The following is a 19,175-nucleotide window of genomic DNA, read 5'->3' as shown; positions in this document are numbered from 1 at the left end:
CTATTGCTGATTTTTTTTTAAATTTAATAATTAACTAAATTTTTTTAATAATATTATAAACTTTTTTAAAATATATATATTTAAAAGTGTTAACAAAACATATGTAAAAAAAATTTTAAAGACCAAAATTAACTAGCAAGAGCCCCACGATCTTTTAGAATAACGATGCTACGTTTGGGTAGTGAGAATATTTAAAAAGTGTTAAAAATATTTGTGAATAGTTATGAGTATAGATTGAAGTGGGTTTGTGCATCCCATTAAAAGTATTTTGAGTTGTTTGAATGTATGAAATATGTTAAGTTGTTGACTTTTATATAGATAATTGAAAAATGTGTAGGTCTCATCAATGATTGATTTTTTTTAATTATACTTTTATTTATATATAATAGTGATAAATATTATAATGATTTTATTTTTTATTTTTTATATAATAATGATAAATATTATAAAATGTTTGTAAATAGTTATAAGTAGAAATTGAAGTGAGTTTGTGGGTCCCATTGATAATATTTTGAGTTATTTAGATATGTGAAATATGTTGAGTTGTTGACTTTTGGATAGATAATTGAAAAAAGTGTGGGTCTCATCAATGATTATTTTTTTTAATGATGGTTTTATTTATATATAATAGTGATAAATATTAAAGTTGAGAGACTTTTGAGAGACCTTGATAAGAAGATGGTTCACTATATTTGACATGTGGAATATTTTTCATCGGTACGAAAATATTTAAAAAGTATTAAAATATCTTCACTATCCAAACGTAGATCTATTGACTTGTCATATAATATTATTTATAAACATATTTTTTAAAAATAAATTCATAAAATAATGTAACTTTATGTAATATATTAAATCTATTTTATAATATAACTTACCACATTAAGATACACTAATTTATGAATTTATTATTATAAAATACATATGTGACTAAAACACTTTTCTTATTTAGTTACAATATAAATAATAATTATGGTATAATAGTATTCATAAGAAATGTGAGGAATGAATATTCTTCAAGAAAACACGAGAGAAATAACTCTTTTTGAGTGCATGATATAAAATTATTCAAACATTGTCAGAAATTTTTGAAAATGTATGGGTGGCCAACCATCTAGAAAATTTGGGTTGGTTTGACCGCCCTTCCGGCCTTGGTCTAAGCTTCGAAATTCTTGAGATAATCTCGTTTATTTTTAGAAAATTTTTTAATTTATTTTATCTTATTTCATATAATTATTATATTTTTTTCAAATTTTGATATAAAATAAAATAAATAATTCAATTTTTTTAAATTATAAAATAAAAATAATATTAAAAATATATATTTTAATAATATTTTATTTAAATTTTAACTTTAATTTTAACGAATCTCATCTCATTTATGATAACAAATGAGGCATTCTCGTTTGATTACAGATGATGTGAAAAAATTATAAAATAATAGTCAAATAGTAATTAAATAGTCTTACTAAATATATTGTATGAGATTTTATGAAATGAGAGGTAAAAATAATTGAATAAAAATATTATAAATATAAACTATCGTTAAAATATTATTTATTAATATTATTTTTATTTTTAAATTTGAAAAAAAAAACCAAATTATTTTTTGTATTTTTTTTAAGTTTGAAAAAATTATAATAATTAGCTAATTATTAGATAAAAATTTAAAATTTAAAATTAAAAAGTATTTATATTTAAATAGTATTTAGATATTAAAATGAGATGGGCGAAAATCATATGTGAAACCAAACGGAGTCATATTTTAAAATTTCCACTATAATTTCAATCATATGTTTATCTACTCGACTACTTTTTTGATAAGTTATGTTTATCTACTCGACTACTCTAGCTTATTGTTCATCCGGGTCAATTTTTTTAATAGTCCAATCTGGAACTTGGATAATCGAATTAACCAGACCGATAATGAGATTGATTATCCATTCGTTCATATCTGGGACTGGGAGCGAGAATGGAGGTACATGTGGCGGGTGGTTTAAAATCCGGTTTACTTTCTAACAAAATAAATTAAGCCTAACCCGAATATCTGAAGTTTTTTTTTTTTTTTCATAAGATTTGGCATAATTCGAGTTATAGCTGGACACCCGAATCCATATCTAAGTGAACGGTATTAATTTTATCCTAAGTGTAAGAAATACAATTAGCATCCTTATTTATGCGTGAATGAGAACATGGATTCATATTTCTTAAAAGAATGAAAATAATCATCATGTGAAACATAACGAATCAAACGCAACCTAATAGCATTTTCGATGGCTTATTTATTTTGCAAATTGATGTAAAATGACTAACAATATGTCAAGATAAAGCTTCAATCGGATTAGGTAAAAGAAATGTGAAATACATATATGAGCTAAAGTGTTTTTCTACATTTAACATGCACTATTCATCTATATAATTTTGTTGTTATTAATTATTTCTTTTTCCTAATCGTACTTTATATTTCTAACATTTACACTTTTATTTATATAACATGAAAAAAGTTACAATATTATTATAATAAAAAGATAAATACTCATGTTAAAAATTTTGCAAAACATGATTAAAAGTTCACAAAAAAGGATAAATAAGTTTTTCAATCTTTATTTAATTTTTAATTTTTATTGGGTTATATTGATGTCATTTTGACATTAGAGATATTGTATTCGTATTAATAAATGAAAAATATTAAAAGATTTGAAATATTATAAATTTGTCGGTAATTAAAAAAATATTTAAATTTTATAAAAAAAGAAGAAATAAATAATATTTAAATGATATTGAGAAAAAAGAATATTTAAATGATATTAAAAAAGAATAGATAACTTGATACATGGTGTATTGCAAAAATCATTAATTAAAATAATAAAAAAAAGAGTAAATTTTGAAGATGAATAAGAAAATATATAAAAACCATTAGAGTGCTCTTAATAATTCACATATACGACTGTTGTTTTTTTGTTTTTTTTTTTTAATATTTCGGCGTGGTTTTATTTGATATTAACAATTTAATATGCGCAATATTTTAGAGGGAAGAGCTTGCTTCCAGTTCCATATATCCAGATCTACCTCAGTGGCCCACTTGGTACAGGGCCCAGATTCACAACGTGCCTGAGAGATGGACGGTCCTCCGGCGAACGATTTCTATTCGGTGTGCCATAGCAGCTTCAACATCCCATGTCAAGCCAACTGCTCCCACTGGTTCTGCGGTGCCCTTCTTCTTCTTTTTCTTCTCCTCTGTTTGATTTCTGGGAAAATTTTGGAGATTCAATTTGCCTTTTTCGTTGCCTACCGTTGCCAATTCTAGAAAACTATAATGCCCTCTGATAAAACAACTGTTGGGAGTCTTAATCACAAAAAACCTCCGTATTCTCATTCTTTTCCTCCATTTATCGGCTGCCAAACATAGCGCTTGCCATTTACAGGCTTACATAGGATTCGAGTGTCATTTTATCAGATTACTTCAGATGACATCCCGCGACGTGATGCCGATTTCATTTCCTGAATGAAGTTGGTAATAATTTCCCTAGATACAGTTGAACAATAAAAAAAGGGGTTCGTATGGTTGTCTCAGGGTCTAATATTCAAGGCTGTGCTAGAGTTGAGTTTTATTTTTAAGATAAATATCACTTGCTATGTGAAACATCTTTAGGCCACATAAGATTTAATGTCTTCACTATCTTGATTGTAGGCAAAACTCTCCATTTGCATATGATGATTTCTGTCTTCGGTTGAGGATCATGCAAATGTTTTATTTTTTTCATTCTGAATGAAGTTGCTTATATGTTTACTCGAGTGATCCATCTACAAATATTGTATCGCGAATATTAATCTTTGATCCATACAAATAGCTTAGTTGAACGAATTGTTTTATGTTATTCACTTTAACTACACTCATGTCTAATCATATTAGTATAGGAATATATTTATTTATTTATTTTTGAAAAACATAAATAAATAAATAAATGTAATGACTTGGACTAAGGCTACTGTATTAGAGGGGGTTCTTTTGAAACATATTTGTATAAAAGGTTGTAAAAAGGGTTGTATATCTATCAATTTCCTAATTTTAATGACTTGTATGCTTCTTTTTTATCGTAGGCTGTAATTAGGTAATTCTCTCTTGTGTACTACCTGTGTACTTGAGTTATGCCTAATTATGAGGGTCATTAAATTTTCTTATAAAAAGAATTATTTATTTTTGAAAAACAGTTTCCCTATGAAATTATAAAACTTATTCCAAAACATTTCTACTGTACATACCTATAAAAGCATGTATTCTTTCTAAGTAATTACAAGTTACTTACCTGAAATGATTGAACACACTAGCTGCATACTCACAGTACATCATCACATTTCTCTTGTATTTATTAGCCTTTGAATTCTCATTGTAAATATGTATGCTCTCCATTATGAATTATGTAATAAGGAAAAGAATTTTACTTGAAGGGCCATTGATAATAATGCATTTTTCTAAAAATATTAGGATAATCATGTGGTTAAATTGTTGTCTCTTCTCGTTCAGGCAATTGCATTATGCTTGTTTGGCATCATGGATCAGCACTCCAGCCGTGTAGATGTCCTCTGTGTCGCCGTCAAATTACCTTGTTGATTCCTGGAGAAGCTTCATTAAGGCAGCGACATGACCCTGAGGCTGCTGAGATTCTAGAAAAGGTTGAAACATACAATCGGCTTTTTGGTGGGGGTACCAATGGTCTTGTTCAGGTAATATATTTGTGGCCATAATATATATATTTTTTAAATATGCTAGCAACATTTCTTGCATATTTTCTTATTTACAATTGCATTCATATCTAGGGACCTGGCAGTGTGTCGCTTTGAATTGACATCTGAAAGATGTTTTAATTTAATTTTTTATTTTTTTGCAATAGAGAATGCGGGATCTTCCGTTTCTCCTCCGAAGGTTATTACAAGAACTGCTTGATCCTCGGAGATCCCTTCCTCTTGTTATCAGAGCCCGTGTCTACATAGCAGTTAAGTGAACAATACAGATATGCAGACAAGTATGTTAGCATCTCATTTATGTTAGATTCGTGCTTACTTCTGCTATCATCATCATCAGCATCCGATTTATTTGTCTATTGGGATACCAGTTTGTTTTTTTAATCAAATAAAGGCATATATCTTTTCAGCCTTAGCTGCATGGTCTGTTACAATAGCTATGGTGGCATTTTTTGTTTCATGGCATCAATCTGGATCTTTGAAGTCCTAGAGCCCTTTACAAACTATCCAACGTTTTTTGTGATTCGTACTATCAAAGTTGTTATGGAAACTCCATCAATTTGAGTAACTTGTACTTGTTGAAATATGTGACGTAGCTTAAGACCCGTATCTGTATAATGGTTAAGGAGGTTGCCTTGGTCATGCTGGATGTCTAGATGACAATCCCTCTTTTGTTTTCCATTTTGCATGCTGCCCAAAAATTATATGAATAAATTTATCCTTGGTGGTATTTGAGGGACAAGTTCTTATTCTGTTTCTTACGTACAGATGTTTCTAAGTGCTGTCTATATAGTCAGCCCCGTTGACATCATTCCAGAAGGTATCTTGCTGCTTGTACACCAAATATTTTTATATTTTTGTGGTGGGTGGACATGTTTTGGTAACTGAAGATGATATAATCTTATCTACAATACTGCAGGAATATTGGGAATAGTTGGCCTCTTGGATGATCTTCTTATAGTGCTCATCTGCTTCCTCCATGTTGCTGCCATTTACCGATCTGTACTTTATTTCCGTCATGGAGGTTCATAAGCTCTCCCGCTGACATATTTGAAACCCAAGAGAGGAGAGAGCAGAACTTGGATACACATGATTTGTATATAAGCTAAAAGCTTTGCCTCTTCGTCCCTAGTTTCTCTGCTCGTTTTTCTTCCCCCTCCCCCCTCCCTCACCCTTCTCCAACCAAACCGGTACTTTCGTAAGGAGACGTTGATATATGGGTGTTGTGGGGAATTTAATTATTTTGTTGTTAATAATGTCATATTCATAATGGCAGCAAATGAAGAAGACATTATTGCTTCAACACCACAGCAATCTAATAACAACATTTAAACGGTGGTAGAGTAGAGTTACATGAACACTTGGGTTTTGATTCTCCACGTTTTCGTTCTGGCTACTGATTCTCGCTTTACCCAAAAACTTAATTCCACGGTTTCCGTTGGCAACCGCAAGGCTAGGCAGCCTTGTTTTCGTCCATTTTAACGACTAACTGCAGTCTGCTGCTATTTTGGGTTGGGCCGAATTGTCTTTGGTGGGCTACACCTAGGATGTCATGTGCATTTTGTTCACATCCACATTATTATTACACGAAAAGGAATCGAGGAGCCTCTCTGCTCCCTCCCTCCCTCCCTCTCTCTCTAGTCTGAACTTCACTCATGGAAACCCAACCCGGCGATTGCGACGCTGTGCCTCTCCCGATGGAAATGGACGAAGCGACGCAACCAAAAGATCCTCCCAAAATTTCCCGCCTCGATGACTCCGTGGTCAACCGAATCGCGGCAGGAGAGGTGATCCAACGGCCGGTATCCGCCGTTAAAGAGCTGGTGGAGAACAGCCTCGACGCCCACTCCACCTCCATAAGCGTAGTTGTCAAGGACGGCGGCCTCAAACTCATCCAAGTCTCCGACGACGGTCACGGAATCCGAGTTTGTTACTTCGCCCTCTGTCTTCAATCTCTTACCTTCTATGTCCCCGTTTTCTTTGTCTGGAAAATAAGAGAAAGGAAGAAAAATCGAAATGATAATGCTCTGTTTGGAGTCGGAGATACTGCAGGAAAATAAGTTGAAAGGAAAATAGCCTGCCTCGTTGTTTCACATGATATTGTTTATTTTCTTCTTCTATTCAACTCGCAGTTTTAGTTGGTTGTATTTTCTTTGAGCCTTTCTATTTCTTTTCCTCCGCGTATCTGCAATTTCCTTGGCAACCAAACAGAAACTTTGGTAGAACTCCACGTTAATGCTTGACATGCAGTTTCCTTTGTTCGTTTTATAAGAAAGTTTTTGAGAAATTCGCTTCCCTTTCGTCCTAAATTTTCTTTCTCGAAAACCGAACAGAAACAGAGTCACTTATCTTTTGCTTCCGCTTTATTTGCCTTCTCCTCAATTATCTTGGCAACCTGGCTGAGCCTTAAGATGGCAGCGGTTAATGCTTTTAGAATATAAGTTTTTTAAAAAAAAAAAAAAATCTTCAATTTCATAAAACTTTGAGCATTTTGGTTTGGTTTTCGCTTAAGTTTCTCGACAACCAAACAGAAAGGGATTTTGTTAATGATTCATTTCATTCATTCTTTCTTCATTTGATAATAATGTGGCCATTGTCTTTGGTGCTGGCACTATAGTACGACGACTTGCCGATATTATGCGAGAGGCACACAACGTCAAAGCTTTCTACGTTTGAAGATTTACAAACGATAAAGTCAATGGGGTTCCGAGGAGAAGCTCTGGCAAGCATGACTTATGTCGGTCATGTTACTGTCACTACCATTACCAAAGGGCAGCTGCATGGTTACAGGTGGCTATGCGGAGCTAGTTGTTTTGAGTAAATGCATCTTACAAAGCTTGAATGTTTTTTTTTTTTTTTAAATTTTTGGCCAAGACATCTTATTTAAAGGAAACGGAAAGGAAATAAGACTTTCGAAACTTATGTTTCATGTAAAGTGAGAAATTGGGGTGCTGAATAGCGAGATAATTGAGATTAAAGAATAAGCTCATTTTCTTTGAATGCTTGTTTGCTAGTGACGGAGTGTGAATTAATTTGATATTTTGAGCTTATTGTTCAGAGTATCTTATAGAGATGGTGTCATGGAGCATGAGCCGAAGGCATGCGCTGCTGTAAAAGGAACTCAGATAATGGTATGAAGCAGACATTTGATCGAATGTGAAAGCTTTGAGTATTTTAGGAATCATTTGCAAAAGCTTTGTGTTCCAACTTCCACGGACTATTACCCATGATTTGGGTATTTTCTATCATGAACAATTGAAGATATTTATTATATTTTGTTAACTATTAAAAACATAATATGAAATTGAACTTCATTTGCTAATGGAAAATCCAGGATTTGCTGATATTTTCAGTTTTATGCACGAACACGTAGGATGTGCTCATGCAGAAAACTAGATTTCCATTTTCTTTCTTGAAGGTTTTGAATTTTGCTTCTTGTGCCATCAGGTTGAGAATCTATTCTATAACATGATTGCCCGGAGGAAGACTCTACAAAATTCTGCTGATGATTATTCGAAGATTGTAGACTTGCTAAGCCGGTTTGCCATTCATCACATACATGTTGGATTCTCATGCCGAAAGGTTGGTTGCTTAAAAAACGGGACTTGTCTTTTTATGTGGTCTTGAAATCTAGGGCTGACCTAGTGATGTAGGTTTGTGATAAAGAACATACCAATCATTAAGAGACTGCTGAAATCCAAGTATGTATGCACATAAATATGGTAACTGTATATAAGTTAAGACTAACAATTTAAGCAAATATCATGACATTCCGGCAGGAGGTTTCCAAAGATGGTGGATCAATCTTCCCTTTAAAACTAGCAAACACTGTTACTCTACCCACAGTGTTGAAGACTCAAAAAGCTTGAGCTTCTGCACAATCATGGATGAACAAATACAGCATTCAACAAACAATATAAAAGCGACTATGATATCAATAACAAAAATAAAAATAAAAATGTGTTATACTATTATGTATCCCAGAAGATATATGTACATGACTTCAATTCTTCAGCCAACCAAAGTTTGCCAGTTTTAGTTTTCTCATAAAATTTCTTAATTCTTCAACCAACCAAAGTGAATGGAGATTTTAAGTTTATTGTTGCATGATTAACTTGCTTTTGCACCATAGTAAAGCTTTTTCTACCTTCGTTTAATCAGCATGGAGCTGGCAGAGCAGATGTTCATACAGTTGCTGCATCATCTAGGCTTGATGCTATTCGATCAGTTTATGGGGTGTCAGTTGCTCGATCGCTTATCAAAATTGAAACTTCTGACCATAATCCATCTAGTTCAGTTTTCAAGATGGATGGGTTCATCTCGAATTCAAATTATGTTGCGAAAAAGATAATTATGGTACTTTATATCAATGGTATGTGCAGATAAAATATGTTTTTATGGATGCCAAATTTTGTTTATCTAGATGCTCTCCCTTAATAAGCACATTGTGTGTGAGAAAAATGAGTAGGGACTAGGGGTGATTAACGGTCCGGTCGGACCGAACGGACCGACCGTTTCGGTCCGGACCGGACCGGACCGAGACTTAGACCGGTCCGGTCCGGTCCATATTTTAGAGGACCGAAATCATTCGGTCCGGTCCACGGTCCACAGTTTTTTCGGACCGGACCGGACCGGACAGGACCGAATGAAAAATTAAAAAAAAAAAAAAATTTTATATATATTTTATATATAATAATTGTATAATTAACAATATAAATTTTTAAATATATTATTAATACTTGTTAATATTCTATAAATTAACAATATTTTATATATATCTTCATTTAACCTATCACTATTAACAATATAAAATTTTAAATGTACTATTAACACTTGTTAATATTCTATGAATTAATAAATATATAATATCAATTAGTTAATTATATAGTAATTATATAAATTAATAATATAATTTTCATCTAATTTATTATCATTGACCATATAAAATATTTTTTTATTGAGTCTGTTACATAATCTACATTAATAAGTCACTTAGTTTAATTTAGTATTTTAAACAAATTTTTTTATTAATTATTAAAAAAAAAAAAAAAAGAGGGCGGACCGACTGGACCTGACTGGACCGGACCGGACCGGACCGATAGCTATCGGTCCGGTCCGGTCCCTTTGGGTGTTCGGTCCGGTCCGGTCCGGAAAAATAATGGACCGAAAATTTTCGGTCCATCGCCGGACCGGACCGGCCCGTTTGCAGCCCTAGTAGGGACACCTAATTATCCAAAAAAAAAAAAAAAAATTTGAGTAGGGACACCTAATTTTGTATTTGTTCAATCTTCTACTGAAAGTCCCGAAACTCTTTTTTTTTTAAATTTATTTATAGTTTTTACGTACTTGCATTGGTAGAGTATAAAATGGTATGCACAGTCTCACTTATCTCTCACTCCTTCCCCTCCTTATTCAGATAGATTGGTGGAATGCACTGCATTGAAGAGAGCTGTTGAAATTGTTTATGCTGCAACCTTGCCCAAAGCATCTAAACCCTTCATATACATGTCAATCGTATTGCCACCTGAACATGTTGATGTGAATGTGCACCCAACAAAGAGAGAGGTACATGATTCCAAGAGTATTTAATATTTGTTTGTTTCTCACGGAGCCCAACCTAGAAATGAAAAAGATCACGAGACTACGTAAGAGGAGAAGAAAGAGAAAAATGAAAAAAAAAACACAAACAATGTTTCTCAAGGTACATGCTTAAAGTTTTACGATGCAATTGTACCAATGCCATAGCCAACTTCAAACCTTAGAGTTACAGAAAAAACCCAGTGAATCTCACCAGTACCCTTGACATTCTGAGATTTTATTCCATCTTGTCTTACATCCTTGTGATTGCTTATCTTATGCCTGATTCATAAATGAGCTTCTACAACATGTCAGTATTTTACTTTTTAAGGTGGGTTGAATTTGCTTTCCTTTCAAGAAATACTAGTCGAACACCATAGGTAAATATATTTCAATCCTTTTTTTTTTTGTCTACATATGGTGTTGTGTAATTTAAAGCAATGAATCAAACAATTGATAAATAAGTTGTATCAGGGCGAGTAACTTGATTCAACCTTGGTCAGCTTTGCGGATTAGCTTGGGGTTTGTCATTGCTAATTTTTGTGTAATAGTGGCTTTGTTGTTGCTATTTAGAAGAGAACATTCATTTGAAAAAATAGGAGGATTCTGGTTGCCTGGAGAGTAGTTATTTACTTTTCACCCTTACTAATAGGTTCTTTACATTTTGCAACCAAAACAACCAACATTGACACATTACAGTCTCAAACTACCCAAAAGTTGCAATATGCATTCTCTATTAAGATCTGATGATCGAGATTGTGCAACACTACCGATATCACATCTTTTTCATTCACATCTTTTTCATTCGTTTTTATTTTTATTTTTTATTTTTATATAAGTAAATGTTTTTTTATTCATCTTAATGATCAGGACTCATAATTGGATGACCATGCTATTTGTCATTTTTTTTTTTTTTTGTAGTTGGAGGGTGTAATGTATGGTGTTGGTAGTTTGGGGTGTAAAGTGTAAAATGCAGCCTATTATTTGGAGGTGAAAGGTGTATTTTCCCCTTATTTATTGTTTAATGCAGTGTTGGATAGCAACAGGCTGCAGTTGTACAATTTGATTTTTTCTTAGTCCATTACATGTCATACTAAGAACTATTTCCTATTTTCTATCGTGGTATATCTGGGAACAGAAAACTGTGTTTTAAAACAGGGATGAAAATATGTAGCCGCAAGATTTGGAGATTCAATGCAAGAGTAACGGAATTTGGGATGCCCCATTCTGTATTCTTCGTACTTCATCGGTCATGTAAACATGCAGACGTTCAACAATATGTGTCCATATCTTGAGTTTACTATTTATGCCTTGTTTATCTGATGTTTTGAAATAGTCAAGAGTCCCTTTTGACTTATAAAGTGAAAAAGCCGAAACATCTTGAGTTGTTCTAGCTTCTTTGATTGTTTCTTATCAATACGATTGGAGCAAAGAGTGGTATGCTCCCTCTAGGTGACTAGGTCCAAGGTTTGAACCCTTGGGTGTAAACAACTTTTAGGAGCCACGTCCCATTGATGAAAAGTCAATGATTTACTGAATCCATGTGATTGGGATGCATTCCAGGTCTGAGGTTTACCGGGTAAAAGGCATGTTGCGTTTGCAGAGTCTCCGGGTTTCCTCGTCATTAAAAAAAAACCCTTGTTAGAACACTATATTGGTAGGTTTTAATAAAACAAGACACTGTTTGTTGATATGCAGGTAAGTCTTTTAAATCAAGAAGTTATTATTGAGAAGATACAGTCAGTGGTTGAATCAAAATTGAGGAACTCGAATGAGTCACGGACATTTCGGGAGCAGGTATTTCCTGACAACTTGGTCACTAAACTGCAAACCAGATGTCTTCCGGTGTTTGATAAGAAAAATATATGCTTCTTTGAACCATGTATATATTTGGACTGTTCCATGGCCAGTTCAAAAATAATTGGACACAAATTTTAGTGAGCTTATTCTTCATAACATTTAAAAATCATCAAAATTTTCTTACTGTGGGCACTGGGATTTGAACCATTGACAAAGGATATGCAGTCCCCCACCTCAGGGCCTGGCCATGCTACCAAAATGATGCGTATGAAACTTTAACTTCGTTTCTTTTATGAGGGTTATAGTTTCTGTATTTGATCAGTATTCTAAAGTTCATCTAGTCTGACCAGCATGTGGCGCTTTTAATATTTGCCATTTTTATGTCTCGATAGTTCTGATTGATGTTGTTGTATAACTTGTAAAATTTTTTTGGCATCTTTTGTTGCATGGTGTGGTAGATAGTTGAACAATCTCCATCAGATAATATTGCTATGGACAAGGACCCTAATTTCAGCCCCTCGCCATCTGGTATGCAAAAAATTTTCCCTTTCAATTGTTTTGCATGTCCTTGTTTGGCCTAATGTTTTGTAGTATATTCTATTGATTGTACTTGCTCACAATCTGGGAGTTCCCCCAGTATTTAACTGCCTCGTACTCTTATAAATTGATAGGATCAAAATCACAAAAAGTTCCAGTGCATAAAATGGTCAGAACAGATTCATTAGATCCTGCTGGAAGGTTGCATGCTTACTTGCAAGTTAAGCCTTGTGGACCACTTGAAAATAATCCGAGTTTGACTACTGTGAGGTAGACCCATTTTTGGTTTATATGCCTTTGCTTTACGTGGATAACTTTAACAAGGATACTTTGGAGAGATGGATTTCTGCATTGTTTCTTATGAGTGTGAAAAGTGCATGGTAACTCTGTTAGAACAAGATGATCTATCTTCAGATTTTCATAGGCTTTTGTTTTGTTGCTATTTTGTTATGCTTTTATATATATATAAGCAGATGAAATTTCATTCAAACTCAACAAATGCCGAATCCAAGTACTGGAGTATATAAGAGATACACCTAAGCGTTAACTATTTTGATTTTTTTTTATAAGAAAATGTAGACTAACTATTTTGATATACTGTTATTGTTGGCCTTGTTATGCTATTATCATGTTAATATTTTTTTTTTGCTTTTTTTTTTTTTTTTTTTTTTTTTTTTTTTTTTTTTTTTTTTTTTTTTTGCTTTTTGTGGGAATTTTTGTCATTATGATTATCAGGGACCAGTTATGATAGGACACAGCTTCATCGAGATTAATAGGACCTTCTAGTTTTATGTAAATGGTGAATATATATCACAGTTTCGGTCATTCGGTAGGTTAATGGTTTCTTATAGGATTGATAATAGAGCAAAAACTAGCAATTAGGTGCTTCTTTTTGTTAGAATACGAAATATTTTATTATTCCTTAAATGCAATGTGATTCTCCATAAAAAGGGGTTTGAGAAGGATTGCATGTGACTGGGTTTAGGCAAGTCTGTTGGTTAGAATTTTCATTCTTCTGAAGGTACAAGTGAGTTTCTTTTTTAAATGCAAAGGGTAGGCTCCTCAATTTCTCTTCCTGTTGGTGGAATCCCTCTGACATGGATTGAAGAGTAATTCTGGAAACACGGGAGATCCATGTGCTTTCACTCGGGAGGTTGGAGTATTTTCTTTTTGTTTGAAATAGAATTAACGTGCTCTGTATGCATAGCTGGTAACCTGTATTCTATTTAAGGAAAATATAATTTTCACTTGTAGATCTTCTGTTAGACAAAGAAGAAACCCAAAGGAGGGGGCAGATCTGACTAGCATTCAGGAGCTCATTGATGAAATTGATTGTAATTGTCATTCTGGTGAGGTTTTTGCATGCTCATTTGAATGTTAAGCAGATGTGCTTTCTTTGAGTTTAGCAGATGCAGCTGTTCATTCAGAAATATGTTTTCACAGGTCTGCTGGAAGTTGTAACACACTGTACATATGTTGGAATGGCAGACGACATCTTTGCAGTGCTTCAGCACGACACTCATCTCTATCTTGCAAATGTGGTGAACTTGAGGTACGAATTACGTTGTTGTAGGACATAGGCAAGATATAAAATGAAATTGTGACGAAGATCCAACACTAAATAATTGGTCTCGAAAGAAGTAGGTGCTGGATATTTAATTCTCATACCTCCCTGAATTTTTGACTTGTTATACGACTTGATTGTTTCTTTTTCTGTTTTGATGCAATTACAGCAAAGAGCTCATGTATCAGCAAGTTCTGCGCCGGTTTGCCCATTTTAATGCTATGCAATTAAGTGACCCGGCTCCAATTTTTGAGTTGATTATGATGGCGTTGAAAGAAGACAATTCAGATCCGGGATGCCATGAGAATGATGACCTAATAGACAAAATAGCAGAAGTAACTTTGGCTTCCTTGGAGTGATCTCCTTTCTTATATTTGCTATGTCTCTCTTCTAAGTTAGGCTGTAGTTACTTGCTTTCAGCAATATTCTTCTCTTTTGTAGATTCTATTGCTTTATGTAAGTTGTAATTTTTAGGTGAATCTTTTCTATACTGATAACTAAGGTCTATGTAATATGTATTTAAGGTCTACATGTGCTCATCTACTGATACACTCCTTATACAGTAGCAGAAAACTTAATATTGATAACTTTTGGTAATATGTAAATAATGTTTACGGTGACTATAGAGATTACCCAATCATGATGCAAGAATATTGATGGATCTGAGCTCTCTTCCAGGTTGATGAAAACACAAGCAAAAGGGATCTGGAACCATTTCAATTTACTAGAATTTTATCTTTTATTCTTAACTATCTGAATTCTCTTCTCAATGTACCTCAATAATCAATTTGAAACTGTTTATGTTAAGTTCTCTAGATATCTATTCTGTTTTGAAATCCTTTGATAAGTTATTATAATAGAGTTGAGGTTATATGTCAGAAAATTGCCCGCACCTATGCACCTTTTTAATTTCATTAGCCACATTTGATTGATTCTTTAACTAACATCATATTTTGATGTTTATCCAGATGAATACCGAATTGCTCAAGCAAAAGGCTGGACTGTTAGAGGATTATTTCTGCATTCATATTGATATACATGGAAATTTGTCTAGACTTCCAGTCATACTTGAGCAGTACACACCTGACATGGATCGTGTCCCTGAATTTGTACTTTGTTTGGGCAATGATGTACGCATTCAAGTTTATATAACTTATTCCTTTATGCTTTTGTTTTCCCCTTCAATATAATATCAAGTTTTTTGTTTATGATTATTGGCATCGTCAGTTTCTGCTCTGGAAAGATTGTCTCCTTATTACTCACACTTGAAAAGATATATTAACACGCATGTACATTCAAACACATACAGCCATGTCTATGCTACTATTTTACACGATCAATGTCTAAGACCTTCTTCTTTTGTTGTATATTGGTATTTATTTGGGACTAGAATGCAAATGGGCGAGAGAAATTATAATACTGTGCTATAAACAACTGGTTTCAACTTCCACTCCATCTGAGAGTCTGATGTTAAGTATGAGAGATGCATGTCCCTTTTGTGCTGATACACCTGCATAAAGAACACGTGAAAATTGAAAGTAATTTCAGCTATTGTGCTGATGCATGTCCCTTTGCTTTGGTTTTCTGCTATTGTTTTAGTGGGGGATAATATTCATGACTTTTTGTCTCTAGTTCATCACTTTTAGAATGTATTTAGGTGTTCTGTGGAATACTTCCTTTGTACATGGTTTTGGCCTTTTTCATTAATAAAATTTATCTCTTACATATAAAAAAAAAAAAAGTAGGAAACTTATGGGTGAAACATGAGGAGTCTGGTATCAGTGCTCACATTCTTTTTCCTTGGCTGAGATGTGTACTTTAGTTTCTGTGAACTTTGATTTGGTCTTTGTCATAGGTTGACTGGGAGGATGAGAAAAATTGCTTCCAATCAATTTCAGCTGCTCTTGGAAACTTTTATGCAATGCATCCTCCCATGTTACCCAACCCATCAGGTGATGGTTTGCAGTTCTACAAAAAGAGAAAACCTCTCAGGAATTCTGAAGATGAAGAAGATATTCCGGAGAATATAGGTATGGTGTTGTAGCTTGTGCTTTCATTCTGTCCATAATATTTGTTTGCTAAATTACCTAAAGTTTCATGTCTCTATGCTCTTTCCTTTTCAATGAACTTACTTTAAAAGCCAAAAAATGGTATACATTTGATTTCATCACTTTCCTCGACCTTTGAGTACACATTTAGACAGTATGAGAATTCAAGTTTTAAAAGTGTTACACCTAAAACTCCGGGTGGTTAAAATGTTTTTATGTTTGCCAGTCAGGCATTTTTGTATTCACATGTTAACTCTAGCATAATTTCCCAGAAGGGAAAGGAGGGTAGGGTGCAATATTTGACGCTCTGTTAAACTGTATAAGCAACTGGCTTTCTTGTTGCAATGAAAATTTAGAACCTTTTGTTGTCATCAATCCAATCATAATCAAAAAGCTACATCCTCAACCCCTTATGGGGGAACATTGCACTTCTTTTTTTGGTCGGGTTTCAACCTCAGAGTGCTATTTGGTGTTTCCAGGGGATGATACTACAGAAGAGAATGAAATTGAGCAGGAACTACTTTCGGAGGCAGAGACTGTGTGGGCCCAGCGTGAATGGTCAATCCAACATGTCTTGTTTCCATCCATGAGACTCTTTTTCAAGCCACCTACTTCTATGGCTACTAATGGAACCTTTGTCCGGGTAAGTCTTATTTCATTGAGGCTCTAATGAAATCTCGAACTATAAGCAGAAAAAATAATAACATATTGAGCTATGACCTAGGCTGGAAATTATTTTGTCACATGCATCTTGTGTAGGAAGCTTCACACTCTGACAACGCTATCAGTTGACCAGCATTAAGAAAGAAGTCCCATAATTAGGTGTTTTCTTGGTGCTTGATCGTTTAGATATAAGGACTCCTCTCTTTCCCTCACTCAGTCACTCACTCACTCTGTGTTCTTTAGTTTATTTATTTTTCTTCTTTTTCAATTTTGGGATGGTCCAAAGGTGGGAAGGGCGTATATGCCCTTTACATTTTAGGATTGGGAACTTACTTGGGTTGCCGTTTTCTACAGGTCGCTTCACTGGAGAAGCTTTACAAGATCTTTGAAAGATGTTAACATAGTTGTTCTGTTCAGATCTAGTGACAGGAGAATGGGGCTATTGTCTGATGCAACTGTGTTCATTGATAGTGTAATTCAGTTTATTAACATTTTAGCTTTGCTTTGTAAAGGGATCTGGGTTCAGTGTCAATGGATTATGGGTTTTGTGGGTTTCGGTTGCCATAGTCCACTATTGGGAACCTCAATAATCCCGTGTTAGTTCATACCCCATACAAAATTAAACACCTCAATGGTACATCTGGATTTGGGGCTAACTTGATTATTCGATCTGCTACTTGAATGGGAACTGAGGATGACGACAAGGTGGCTTGGTCAGTATGGTTAACATAATTTTTTATATTAGGAAAGATGAATTGAGAGATTATAACTGCAGTTAAATGGTAAACTTTTTTTACTTTTTTTTTCCTTTTTGCATGAACTCGGGAAAATGATTTGAGTTGCTCGTTTCTAATGTCTTGAAGATGATTGTTGTATAATATTTATTACAATTTGAGGAGAAATAAGTGTCTGAATAGAATAAAATAAAAGGAACGCAGTATCCATCTCTATTATATAAGTGCCTATCTAACTGTTAGTGTTTTTTCTTGTTCTCCCGTTAAATTTTCTTGTTTCCGTTAACTTTTGCCCTGCCTTGCACATCTTCCGACCTCTTCTTCATTGCCAAATACTTCAACAGTCCTGCAAGTTGTTCCTTTCTCTGCTCTTGCAAATATTGATCTCAATCTCTCATTCTGCTTCCATACGAAGAAATAAACCAATTAGAAATTAAGATCTGCTAAACATTTGACAAAACAAGAAGAAACCCAACGTGAGAATACAGCATTGGTAGATGACTATTGTTGCCGATGGCATTAGTGTTGTCTTCCAAGGTAGAAGTCAGAGAACTGTTCTCAAAAAACAGGTTCTGATTCCTCTGTTGCTGATTTTGTAGCTGCTTCATGTGTTGTCGTTGTAATTGCATTTTCTGTTGGGGATTGCATGGGTTGGAAACTGAGGAAACCGAGAAGAGGAAGAAGAAGGAAGGCAGTGGTGCGTAGAAGAAGAAAACCCTAAGGGCAGACCAAAACGGCGCTGTTTGAGGAAGCGAGGGTTGGGCTGAAAACAAGCTTACGGGCTGGGCTTCACAAAGCCAAATGGGCTGGGCTCAAAATAGAGAAAACCCACTAAAAACAAGCACTATTCGAAAAATACAGGTCCAATAAAATAAAATAAAACAATAAAGCCGAACAATGAAATAAATTAAAATAGAGAGCAATTTAAATACTAAACAATAATTAATATCAAGAAACCATGTCAAAATAAATTTCACAATTTAGTTATCACAAAATAATACAATAAAAATCACGTTAAATTTAAAATAAGAGAGCCAATATTACAAATAAATAAAAGAATTATTTATTTAAAACACACGAAAATACTAGGTATTACAAAAGAAGCAATTATGTTAGGGCAGCAAGGAAACACTAGCCCAATCCGTTGGTATAATTTTCCTTGGACCATACTATGTTGGGGCAGGGATGGGCAACAAACAAATTCTTGCTGCACGTGTGCTAACAAGAATTAAAGTACGGATCAAAATAGTTAATTTATTTGTTAAAATTTCTTTATAATATTCTATTAATTCTATTATTTATATAAAAATTAAAGCAATATCTTCTAAGCTATACATGTCATCAATTATTTTTACAAATTATGCAAAAGAATATATTATTTTTATAAAGTAACTGTTTGATCTAATTAGATAAACATGATTCGCACGTTGTTTTGACCTTAGTAATATAAATAAGTCGTAAAACTGTCGAGGAAAATCAATGAAAATTTTCCTGTAAAGGCAGCGCCGC

At 33.7% G+C, this 19,175-nt stretch overlaps 1 protein-coding gene across 6 annotated transcripts; it reads left to right on the top strand.

The window, feature by feature from the left end:
- The first annotated feature begins 3,019 nt into the window (after positions 1 to 3,019).
- LOC108987673 (DNA mismatch repair protein MLH1) lies at positions 3,020 to 17,588 on the top strand. 6 transcript variants are annotated; one of them, XM_035695620.1, is made up of 21 exons: positions 3,020 to 3,209; positions 4,526 to 4,725; positions 4,893 to 5,024; positions 5,512 to 5,563; positions 5,663 to 6,668; positions 7,361 to 7,533; positions 7,802 to 7,874; positions 8,191 to 8,325; positions 8,905 to 9,115; positions 10,160 to 10,308; positions 12,019 to 12,117; positions 12,579 to 12,648; positions 12,792 to 12,927; positions 13,912 to 14,006; positions 14,101 to 14,209; positions 14,391 to 14,556; positions 15,190 to 15,351; positions 16,077 to 16,251; positions 16,749 to 16,912; positions 17,029 to 17,091; positions 17,287 to 17,588. In XM_035695620.1, exons 5-20 carry the CDS (start codon positions 6,399 to 6,401, stop codon positions 17,059 to 17,061), a joined length of 2,220 nt encoding a protein of 739 aa, XP_035551513.1. In that variant the 5' UTR covers positions 3,020 to 3,209; positions 4,526 to 4,725; positions 4,893 to 5,024; positions 5,512 to 5,563; positions 5,663 to 6,398; the 3' UTR covers positions 17,062 to 17,091; positions 17,287 to 17,588. The 6 variants fall into 6 exon arrangements, with proteins under 6 accessions (XP_035551513.1, XP_018816192.1, XP_035551514.1 ...); XM_018960647.2 differs by lacking the exon at positions 17,029 to 17,091; XM_035695621.1 differs by lacking the exons at positions 17,029 to 17,091; positions 17,287 to 17,588 and having other exon boundaries at positions 16,120 to 16,251; positions 16,749 to 16,859.
- The last annotated feature ends 1,587 nt before the right edge of the window (positions 17,589 to 19,175 follow it).

Source organism: Juglans regia, chromosome 11 (assembly GCF_001411555.2).
Source record: "Juglans regia cultivar Chandler chromosome 11, Walnut 2.0, whole genome shotgun sequence".
NCBI classification, from domain to species: Eukaryota; Viridiplantae; Streptophyta; class Magnoliopsida; order Fagales; family Juglandaceae; genus Juglans; species Juglans regia.
Note: the sequence above shows the minus strand (reverse complement) of the source record. Positions and strands in the feature narration are given on the sequence as shown.